Here is a 12,294-nt window from a genome sequence, read left to right on the forward strand (position 1 = left end):
CAGCTTCAGTAGTTGTGGCTTGCAGGCTCAGTAGTTGTGGCTCGTGGGCTCTAGAGCACAGGCTCAGTAGTTGTGGCACACGGGCTTAGTTGCTCCGCAGCATGTGGGATCTTCCTGGACGAGGGCTCAAACCCGTGTCTCCTGCATTGGCAGGCAGATTCTTAATCACTGCACCACCAGGGACGTCCCCAAATATTCTTATCAAACATGATATTTAATAAAATAGCTTAATATCCCAACATATCAAAATAACTTATTCATTACTATGTTTTAGGACATTAAAATATTATATACATGTGCTTATTTTTAACCATTTCTGATTATTCATTACTTTTCTAAAAGTGAGATTACTGATTCAACAATTATGAAGATTTTTAAGACCCTTATTCCTATTGCCAAAATGCTTTCCAGTAAGTTTGCACTGATTTATACTTACACTAACATATATGAATGCAGTGCCAGTCTCACTGTACTCTAGACATTAGGTTTCATGATTTTATCTTTACAATTAAATAATGACCATATTTTGTTTTTTACCTCTTTACTAACTAGTATGTAAAACATTATATCATTCACTGTATTTTTATTGACCATTTCTATTTATTTTGTTAATTTTGTTTTTACTTTTTGCCTAGGTTTCTACTGGGCTGTTAGCATTCTTCTGATTGATATATGAGGTATTTATATATTAAGAATATAAATCATTGTTGTCTTTCTGGTAAATGATTCCTAATTTGCTCTTACTTTTTTCTTATTATAAAGTTTCTAGAATACAAATTACTTAAAGAAAGAAACTATATATACTTCAACTTTTCACTTAGGGTAAACAGTCAATCAAAATTAATAAATATACTATCATATTATTGGTGACTAAAATAAAGAGAACTGAAACATGAAGATTAGATTATTTTCATACACAAATGAAGCATCATTCCCACGGATGAGTCAGGTAACCAGTCATATCTTTCCAAAACAAGTGCTTGAGAAAACTCAATATTTTTCCCCTAAGAATTCTTACCTATGTAATATTTTTCTTCATTTAGTAGTAGTATTACTAACTTTATTTTTTTTTAACTTGCTTTTTAAAAATTAATTAATTAATTAATTTCTTTTTGGCTGTGTTGGGTCTTCGTTTCAGTGCGAGGGCTTTCTCTAGTTGCGGCAAGCGGGGGCCACTCTTCATTGCGGTGCACGGGCCTCTCACTATCGCGGCCTGTCTTGCTGCGGAGCACAGGCTCCAGACGCGCAGGCTCAGTAGTTGTGGCTCACAGGCCTAGTTGCTCCGCGGCATGTGGGATCCTCCCAGACCAGGGCTCGAACCCGCGTCCCCTGCATTGGCAGGCAGATTCTCAACCACTGTGCCACCAGGAAGCCCAGTATTACTAACTTTAGAGTCTCCTGACTGAATTGTTGTTTCTAAGATGTCAGGTCAACATTATGTTCAAATAAATTTTAAAATGATTAGTAAGATCATTTTAATGAATGAATTAAACAATGATCTTATAAGATGACTTATTTCCTGCTTCTAAAAAAATTTAAAAATGAAAAAGCAGCAAATAAGGATTTGTGATGGCAGTAATAGCTGTTTGACACTGACATGCTATAAATAAATCTGTGAGATAATATAAACTGACTCAGGCATTTGTGATGCACATGACAGCTCAAAATGATTTCATTTCCTCAGTAGTTTTTAGATTTTCTTATTTCATTGACTATGAAAAGTACAGTCAACCCACACACTGTTCTTGGATTGATTTTAATGTAACCTGCCCAGAATTTTAGGTTGATTTTCAAAATTAGAAGTGAAATTGAATTCCAAGCAAGGTAACTGACTTGACCAATAATTTAAACTTGTATAGTGTAATAATACTTGGAATTGTATCTCTCCCTTAATATATTTCAATTGCTTAGTTGAATCTAATTAACTCCAATAATTTTTTATGTTGGCAAAGCATCTAATTAGTTTTCATTCATAGTTCCTAAGTAATTAAAATGTTTAGTGGATAGTCATTTATTTACTTATAATAGTCTCACTTATCAAATTTATTACTTATTAAATGTATTCATATTTTCAAAAACTCTTTTATGGTTCTTTTTCTATGCTTCTTTGAGTCTGGTTAGACATCTTTTGATTGTTTACCAGCCATTTGCATTTTAGTTTTTGTTAAAAAGAAAAAAAATTCCCCCCAGTTCATCTTTTGCCTCTTCATTCTGTTTATGATATCTGGGGCATATATTCATTCTAAAATTTAAATAACCAAATTAACAATCTTATATTTTATGTTTTGGAGTTCCATGTGTTTTTTCTGGGTTTCATGTGCTTTCTTTTTTTGTTTTTTTGGGGGTACGTGGGCCTCTCACTATTGTGGCCTCTCCCGTTGCGGAGCACAGGCTCCAGACTCCCAGGCTCAGCGGCCATGGCTCACGGGCCCAGCCACTCCGCGGCATGTGGGATCTTCCCAGACCGGGGCACGAACCCGCGTCCCCGGCATCGGCAGGCGGACTCTCAACCACTGCGCCACCAGGGAAGCCCTCATGTGCTTTCTTACTACAGGATTATATTAAAGTATCACACGTTTTCCTTTTTTATCTTTTTTCTTTTTATTGAAGTATAATTGATGTACAATATTATATGTTACAGGTGTACAAAATACTGATTCACAATGTTTAAATGTTATACTCCATTTATAGTTATTATAGAATATTGGCTATATTCCCTGTGTTGTACAATATATCTTTGTAGCTTATTTTATACATAATAGTTTGTACCTCTTAATCCTTTCCCCCTATCTGGCCCCTCCCCCACTAGTTTGTTTTCTATATCTGTGAGTCTGCTTCTTTTTTATGTTCACTAGTTTGTTGTATTTTTTAGATTCCACAAATAAGTGATAACATACAGTATTTGTCTTTCTCTGTTTGACTTATTTCACTTAGTATAATGCCCTCCAAGTCCATCCATGTTGTTGCAAATGGCAAAGTTTCGTTCTTTTTTATGGCTGAATAATATTCCACTCTGTGTGTGTGTGTGTGTGTGTGTGTGTGTGTGTGTGTGTGTGTGCATTTATATATATATACACACTGCATTTTCTTTATCCATTCATCTGTTGATGGACAATTAGATTACTTCCATATCTTGGCAATTGTAAATAATCTCACCTTTTCTTATAGTACTTTTTGGCATCATTGTTTCAAGTTAAATTTTGGTATCTATGGAGATGATTTTTCTATGTTTGACCTATTAATGTGGATATAGTATATGAATAGGTTTCCCAACCTTAAATTGTCTTACATTCCTTAAATAAATTGCCACATATTATTTTAATATATTTCTGGATCTTTTAGGAATTTTGCATTGATTATTATAAGTGATATTATTCCATAATTTTCTCTTTTATGCTATCTTTAGTTAAATTTTGGTGATCATATTATGATGGCTTCTTAAATTGCATCTGGAAGCTTTCTTCTTTCTCCAATATGCCAAAATGATAGATCTTGAATGCTTTCTCAGTTTCTTCCAAGGCTAAAAATCTGTGTAGATTTTCTGTCTTTTTTTGAGCCTGTTTTGGTAATTTATATATCTCTAGAAGTTATTCATTTCATCCAGGTTTTCTACTGTATTTATATGTAGTTGCATAAAATACTACCTTATTAATTTCTGTTGTTTTTTCTGTCTAATATTGTGTACTTATGCTTTTCTCTCCATTAAGCTAGTGTGTGGGTGGTTTTGTTTTTAAGAATTAGCCCTTAGATTTATCAGTTTTATTCTTTTTCTGACTTCTAATTAAGTTCCACTATTGCCTGTATTAATTCCTTTCTTCTACTTTCTTTGGATTCAATTTAATGTTATTTTTCTAACTTCTTGAGTTTGTGTTGTTCTCTATAATTTATCCAGATCAGAAGACTGTAGGAAAATATTCTATTTACTTTCTTGACTTTAAAAGTAGATTCTGCATGTTTTGAGAGTTTGGATCTAAGTAAAAGGACAATTTTGTAAGAGTGTTAGACATCTTCCTTAAGCATGTAATTGTTTAAGTGCAGATATATTTCTATTTTAATTTTTTATCTAGCTCTCTTGCCTGACTAAAGTTGACCATAAATTGAATAAAAAGAGGTAAGCTTCAGAACATTTTATTTGAAAACCTTTTAGGGAAAAATACTGTATTTTTTGGTGTGGAAGTATTTTTTCCTAATATCTTCCTGATTTGGAAATGTATTATTTAATTGATTGGGATACTGTTATCATAAAATATAGAATCAGAATAGAATTGAAATTCTCAGATTAGAATTAAAATTCTTGTGATAATACTGGCTAAATTTGGAAGTAATTAAGAAACCATTGTGTGTAAGATGAATCACAAACACTGAAAGTAACTCATGCAATATTAACATGATAGAAACGTATACTTCTCATATCTAACTAGCTGGATTCAAAGTAGTCTTAATATAGGAATTTATAGTATAAATAATATACATATCACTGGAGAAGAGTATGTAGATAATTCCAATCTCAAAATAGCTCCTGCAATAAACCACTAAATTGAGACAAACCAAGTTCCCACCCCCCTACTCCCCCCCACCAAAAAAACACAAAGAAACAAAACTAGCAGTACATGGAGTGGGGAGTGGAAATATCATAGTTTGTTGGGTTTCTGAATTTTGAAAGACATATTATATACCTTGGTTGTCTCAACTGCATTTCAAATGTGACATGTCCAAATTGAAAATTATCTTTTTTTCAACTACAAAGCATCAGCCTTCCATTTTTTACCTATTAGAATTCTGGGGTATGAAGAGGAATCACCTTTATCCCTTCTTCCAAGTCTTCGTACTCAGTTGGTAACCACATCTTGTTCATTCTACCTCCTAATTTTCTCTCAAATCCATCTTCTTATTTCTATCTTCGCCATTTTTTCCTTAGTTTGGGTCTCTTTTTCTCCTTAATTATTCCAATGACCCCTTTACAGGTCTTCTTTCTTCCAGTCTCTTCTCTAAGATACTTTTCCACACTATGCAGCTAGAATAATCTTAACAAAACAGTCCTGGACTTCCCTAGTGGTCCAATGGTTAAGACTACATGCTTCCAATGCAGTGGGTGCAGGTTCGATCCCTGCTCAGGTAATAAGATCCCACATGCCGCACGGCAAGGCCAAAAATAACCCAAAAACAACAAACAAAAAACAGTCCTATAATATGTTTACCTTTGATTTAATATATTTAAAATATTTAATATGTTTGCCTAAATGGCTTTCCCCGTCCTTGGCATGGCTTACAGGTTCTTCATGTCCTGGCCTTCCTATACTTTTCCAGCTTTATCTTCCTCTACTGTTCCACATGCATTTAGTGCTTTAAACACCTGAAGTTCCTTGCAATGCCCTGTATCAGTTAGTATTCTTTGTGCTCGATCCCACCTTCTCCTGCCTCTTCCTTGATGGCCCCTGATTCATTGATTATTCCCAACCTCTTATTTTCAAAGTGCTAAAGTTACTTTTATCTTAAAAACAACAGTAACTTCAAGCTACCACTGTCTCTTTTTCAGTCAGGCTCCTTAAAAGAACAAGTTCTACTTCTTTACTTCCTGTTCACCTTTCAACCCACTGTAGTCTAGTTTCTGTCCTTACTACTACTCTAAAGAAAACACCAATTGACAAAAACTACCAATAAAGTCCTAATGTCCAAATCCAATGTACTAGTCTAAGTGTGAACCTTGACATTTCAAACAGCATTTGACACTGTTAACCACTACTACTTACCTAAAAACAAACATACTTATTTTTCTGTGCCTTGTAGAAAACATGAAAAATATGAGTTAAAAGATAAAAATAATAATCACCCCTTAACCATAACCACTATTAATACATACTTATTTCCTTCAAGTCTCTTTTTCTATGTACTTGTAAGTATAGAAAATTGGATGTTATATTTATAAATTAATATTCTGGTTTTTTTTCTTATAAGTATCTTCTCTTGACATGAAATAGATGTTTTGAAAACAATTTTAATCATTTCATAATGTGTTATATAGATGTACCATAATTTAGCCTTTCTGCTGTTGACATTTAGCTAGTTTTCAGTTTTCACTTATATATCTAGCTCTCTGACAAACATTTTTGTAGACAAATCTTTGTCTCAGATTCTTCTTATTTCTCAATGGCAGGTCCCAAGAGGGGAAAGGACTAGTTTAAGGATATGAAGTTATGAACATTCTTGACATAGATTGCCTAATTACTTCCTGGAAAGGTAATTTACACTCCTACAGCAACATACAAGGATCCCAAACTTACCATTCTCTTGCTAACTGTTGAATTTTTTTTTACAAACTTTTAAAAATCCTTGCCACTTTGATAGGTTAAAGTAGAATCTCAGCCTTGATTTGCCCTTCTCTGATTAGTGGTGATTATACATTCACCACTGTCTCCTCTTATCTTTGGCCTCCTAGTTCTCTTACTTCTGAATATTCCTTTTCAGTCTCCTTCTCCGGCTTTTCTTTCTCTGACTATTCCACAGTATTTTGTCTTCAGCCTCTTGAATGTCCCACAGGCCTCACAAACGCAGTATGTCCTAAACTGAACTCATCCCCACTCCTGAGCTTGCTTCAATTTTTGGCTAATGATGTCATCCACAACCCAGGCACTTCAGTCAGAATCCTGAGTCTTCTAAGATGACTCCCTCCTCTCACCCAAAATCAATGTTTCTCCAATCCACATCTTAAACCTAATATGGCCACTCCTTCTATCTCCACAGCCATTGCCCTAGTTCAAGCCTTTATTATTTTAACACTCATCACTAGTCTACCTGCTTTGAACCCTGCTCTACTCAATTGTACATACTGCTTCCAGAGTGATCATTCTAAAATGCAGATCTGATCATGCTCCTCTCTGTACTGTATGTCCCTGTCCAACTTCATCTCTTGCCCTCCCCATCCATTCCCTTCTACTCTTCAGCCATATGGAACAAGAATTCCCCACTGCTTCTAAACTCTTTTTCTGCCGAATATGCCTCTTCCTTTGTCTTGTGAACTCTTACTAGTCCTAAAATAGTAAAGGAGCCTATCCAAGTATCATTCCATCATTTCTCTCTCCTGTGTACACTGATTACACTTCATACAGAGCTTTATTTTGACACAACTTAAAAAGTTTTAACAATCTCTCACTAAACTGAGATATTCAAGGACAGATACGATGCCATTCATCCTTTAATACCCAGAAATATCATGGGCCCTCAAATATGTGTGGAATAAATGTTATTTTTGATAGCAATTAAAAAATTCCTTTCTATCTTCTGCCACCATATCTCAATCTACCTAATGTCTCTGTTACCAAATCCTCTTCCGTTCCCCATTTCTAAGGTTGACAGAACTATTGTAATTGCATCTTGAGATCTGAGTGCTTCTCCAAAACAGGCCATCTTCATTACTGCTGACAGTTATCTTTCTGAAACACCTGGTTATGTTACCTAGTAACTTAAGAAACAAGTTTGATGACTACCCATTGTGAGCAGTAGGTGGTTATTTCCCCAAGAATGTGCAAACAGATTGTCCAGGGAGAGTTAAAAATAAATAAATGAATGCATAATGGAAAGAGACATGATGCCTACCAAATCCAGAGCTTTGACTATTTAAACATTTAAGCATAGTATTTAATAACTTCCAGAATCCAACTCCAACTCAGCTTTTTAGTCTTATCTTCTACCACTCTTTGTCTGCATCCTCAACACACATCCTGGTCACCATTCCTTAAGGTGCTCCTATGTCTAGAATGCCCTATCACCAAGCAAATTCCTACTCATCCTGGAAAGCCAGCATCGCTATTACTTGATTGCTGCAAGAGATGGTACAAAGGGGCTTTAGACTCTCTCCATAATCTTCATCAGTCCTCCACCAAGAACTCAAATTTAAAAAAAATAAGATTTTTTTTTTGTATGGATGGAGTTTTTGAGTCTTAGGTAAACTATGTATAAAAGCATGTTTTAAAAATGTTTGTATTTTTATTGATCTGTAACATACAATCTAAGGAAAAGCAAAGTACTTCCTATAAAAGTTCAAGTCAAGTTGCCTGGCCTACACTTCCAACTAGATTGCAGCCACCAAGCCCCTTTATAGAAATTCTGAAGCTTCACTGAATATTACTTGCCCTTAAGAAGCTTTCTCTAATCTTTTCTTCCTGACAATCTGTTCATAGCTTTTCCCTCTGAGCTATTACAACTCTGACCATATACAATTGCTATCTTACCAAACAATAGCATAATGTGTTATTTCTCTCTTAGTTTCTTCCACTAGGGTAGCTCATCCAGGGTAAGGATGCTACATCAGTCTCCTTATGTATAAAATAAAGATAAGACATATCTCATAGAACTGTTGTGAGAATTAGATGTTAATGCATATTTAAAGCACTCAGCACAGTGTCTAACATTTAATAAGTGTTAAATAAATTTTAGTAGTTATTTTTCAGTATATGTTTGTTGAATGATAAAGAACTAGCCCAGAGTCCTGCAGGAAACAGACTGGTAGATGTGTTGTTCACAAAAGGGCATGATAAGAAAACACGTCCTGAAATTACCTAAGAGGTCATACTTAAGGACTTAAGTCCTTCCCTACTATCTATTTGCAAATGTGACATGAAAGAAATGAAGCTTCAATTATAAATTTGTGAACTTCTGAGGTAGTTTATTAAAAATAACAAAACAATTTCACATTTGGAGAAAAAGAAAACACACTGTCTTGGAAATCTGTGCTGTTTCTGACTCTATCATATATTATTTCTTTATGCTACAAACTATCTATGAATGAATTTGTTTTCAGATTTTATGATAAAAGTCAAATGAAGTGTGTTGTGTGGTAGAGATAACATCTAACTGAAATTAAGGAATACTGGATTCTAACTCACAAATCAGTGTGGGACCCTGGGCAATTTTAAAATTCCTCTGGGCTTCAGAGTCCTCCTTGGGAATTTGAAGGGATTAAACTAACCTCTAAATTCCCATCCAGCTTTAAGACACAAAGTTCTTATAATACTGTTTTTGACCTTTTTCTTATATGGTTTTCCCTCCTCATTAGAAACTGAACTCTTTTGGGTGGCAGGAATCAAACCTTATTTATCTTCAAACTTCAGTGCCTAGAACAAATGTGTTTCTTGACTGTTTGAATGAATGAGTGTCCCTTGCAGAGCTTCTAGTTAAAAAAGGTATGGTATAACAGGTTAGTAGCTAATGTTAACATTAATATGTTATTATATAAGAATACCAAATGATTGTGCATCAATATAATTGTTGATATTCAATATAGTTACAGGTTCTCGCTAATGTTGATCATTTGTTGAAAACTTTGTGAATTTATTATTTTTTTATTTTTATTTTTGGCCGCGCTGCACAGTTTACAGGATCTTAGTTCCCTGACCAGGGATTAAACCTGGACCACAGCAGTGAAAGCACTGAGTCTTAACCACTGGACCGCCAGGGAATTGCCCGAAACTTTGTTAATTTAGAAAAGGAATTCTAAGCCAAAATATTTCCTTCTGGTCTATTTTAGAGAAATTATTAGTTAGTTACAAAGCTTTGAGAGGTGCCAATTCTACTAAATCCCATCACCCTAAGGGTAACATCCACCAATATCAAGTAGGTAACCAAGTGTTCACTCCCCAGTAGAATTTTGTAAAAAAGATGTTTATCTTTGCCTTTCTACCAAAATTACAGACTGAAAGACAATCTGATCAAGGAAATAAGGAACTAGAGCATATAGACAAATAGAAAAGCAAACATACATGTATGTGCACACACATGCACACAATTTAACTCTATAACTCAATTGCCTCATGTACCCATTTTCAAGGTAATATTTAGTGCAGGATTACTGCAGATGCAGTTCAAAAATATCTCTACCATGGAATGAAAAATGGAGAGTGATTAACTATAAAGGAAGTCTATATAGATAAAACAGATGGACAGTTTTCCCACTTTTTTTCAACAAGGGCAGATGCCTTTCCGCGGATATATCCCAAAAAGAGTTACAGGAAATTCCACTTCTCCTGTTTTAGCAAAAATGTCAGTGAAATTTGAGATGCATTTACTTGACAATTTCCTGGACGTGAATTGTTGGGAAAGCGAAGGTTTTTTCTAATATTAAGCTATCAGCCTCAACCATACCAACCTGCGTTTGAATGTTACAAATTAACTCTACATAAATTGACACAAGCACAATAAGTTTTTTTATTGTTAAATTATGGTTACCATATGCAGAGCAAAAAGTAAAGGGACTGTTCTACTTGTGCATTCACATTTTAAATTATTGAATGATAAACAAGTAAATGAATGATCAGTTAGGAAAGGAAAACTAAAGCAAGGGTTTCCTTACAAGTCTTCTAATTTCTCTAATAATTATAGAAAACATGCTCAAGATTTTTAGAAAAACACTTTTTTCTACATGTGATATATTAATAAACAAACTATGTTTACTTCAGTAAATTGGAAAGACTTCCTCAATATTAAGGATAGTCTAATAGGCTAATGCAATTATCACTTGGATATAATATAAGCATCAAAAAAATAAAGGGGTGGCATAGTTTAACATTTTCCAAAGTGTTAATACTCTTAATGCTGAGTTTCTAGTTCCAGAATTGTCCATTCCCCTTGGGGTGAACAATCCTCAGAGGAAAAACTAGCCATGGTGATGCTTGCTGAGGAATCATCGAATGGAGATGTTAGTTCACTCCATCTGTTTAAAGTGTCAACATGTGCTTTACCCTGAGGTTTTGAGCTGTCTCGTGCTAAAAGTAGTGTCTGATTGATTAGATACTGTGCTAAATTTAAGTCTTCAGGAATAGAATTTGTAATATTTAAGTTTGAATCCTCTTCAGAGAGCAGTTGCTTTAATAGCGTCCAATCTTGTTTTGCAAAGTGTTGCTCATCTTCAAAATCCATGTCTGTAACATGTGTTTCTGATTCCATTTTCTGCTCAAATGCTTCTGTTACATCCATTTCATATATTGGAGAGAGGGTTTTTGAAGGCCGATGGTCATACATGTAGTTTTGTGCCACTGTGTCACAATCATCTATGTCTCCTGAAATAATTCATAATACTAAACAATGTAAAAACTGCACATGTTGGTACCCCTCAGAGTTCTGTAGAACAATATTAACACAATATAACAGTTATTGTCCAAAAAAAAACAGAGAATGGGAAAAATAACATTTATACAAAATTGACAAGATTTCTGAGGCATTTCTTTTTCTACGTTTGAAAAAAAAAACTCAAAGGCAATGTTTAGCAGCAAAATCAACATAGGCAACTAACAATAATTCTCCAGTTTAATTTGAAAACTTGTGATACAGAAAACAGAAATTATTTAAACATAAACAGAACGCGCACATGTATCTAATTCACTATAATAGAAACTTAAAGAGAAAATAAGAGGCGGTTATTTGATGGTGACTTTTAAGGTAAGTCAGTTTCAAAGGGAGAATAAATACATTTTATCTAAAGACTTACTTTATCTAAAGACTTATATATTGCACATGCAAAGGAGGATGCAAGCAAGGACAAAAAAAAAGTACAACTTTAAAGAGTTCCCTATTCTTGTGATTTTGCTGAACAGGGACTACTGATAAGTATTTTTCTTAGTTCTGGTATACATTAGCTACTCAGTCAGCCACTATTGCATATTTTGAATGTGGGTCATGGTTCAAATTACTATAATAAGGAAGACAAACACACAAAACAATTAGACAGGAAACCATCTATACATATGAAATAAGCCTGGGATTTTTTCATATATTATCATTGCTTCTAAATATAATCTCTTTTAGGAAATTTATCTTTTTACTTGAAAATTTTAGAATAGAATTATAGTGATCCTGAAAGTCTTAATCTCTGTAAAATGTATATAAATTTTAATAATTAATCTAGTTAAAATAGTTCAGTGCTTTTAGTTACATATTACTATACTTATTGCACAGCCCTCTTAGATATATATTAGCATAGTTCATAAATCATATCCAATGTATAATAAAATTTCTAATAGTCAATAATTCCTATGTTAAATTAGACATAAATAACTAAATAATAGCAAACTAAGTTTTTCCCTTTATTCTTTCATGTAAAATCTCTTAGTAGGTTAGCTCTAATAAACCACCCAAATTTTTACTAGATATGAATTTTTCACTAAGATTTTAAGTGAACAATAAAGAGTAACGAGCTATTTTCATTCTATTAAGAAATTTCAGTTTTCATTTAAAATTTGAATCTGTTGCTTAAGTAATTATTCTATCTAACTAAAATATAACATTCAGGGCTACCTACAACTT

At 33.8% G+C, this 12,294-nt stretch overlaps 1 protein-coding gene across 3 annotated transcripts in view; it reads right to left on the reverse strand.

Moving 5' to 3' along the window:
• Positions 1–10,221: 10,221 nt before the first annotated feature.
• The window catches only part of BTBD8 (BTB domain containing 8), a 92,692-nt gene continuing 90,619 nt past the window's right edge, over positions 10,222–12,294 (reverse strand). For all 3 annotated transcript variants that reach the window (XM_060142480.1, XM_060142479.1, XM_060142478.1), the window contains one exon: positions 10,222–11,051. In XM_060142480.1, coding sequence (XP_059998463.1) covers positions 10,582–11,051 — 470 coding nt within the window. In that variant the 3' untranslated portion in view covers positions 10,222–10,581. The remainder of the gene's footprint in view (positions 11,052–12,294) is intronic.

The sequence above is a fragment of the Lagenorhynchus albirostris genome, chromosome 2, assembly GCF_949774975.1.
Source record: "Lagenorhynchus albirostris chromosome 2, mLagAlb1.1, whole genome shotgun sequence".
NCBI classification, from domain to species: domain Eukaryota; kingdom Metazoa; phylum Chordata; class Mammalia; order Artiodactyla; family Delphinidae; genus Lagenorhynchus; species Lagenorhynchus albirostris.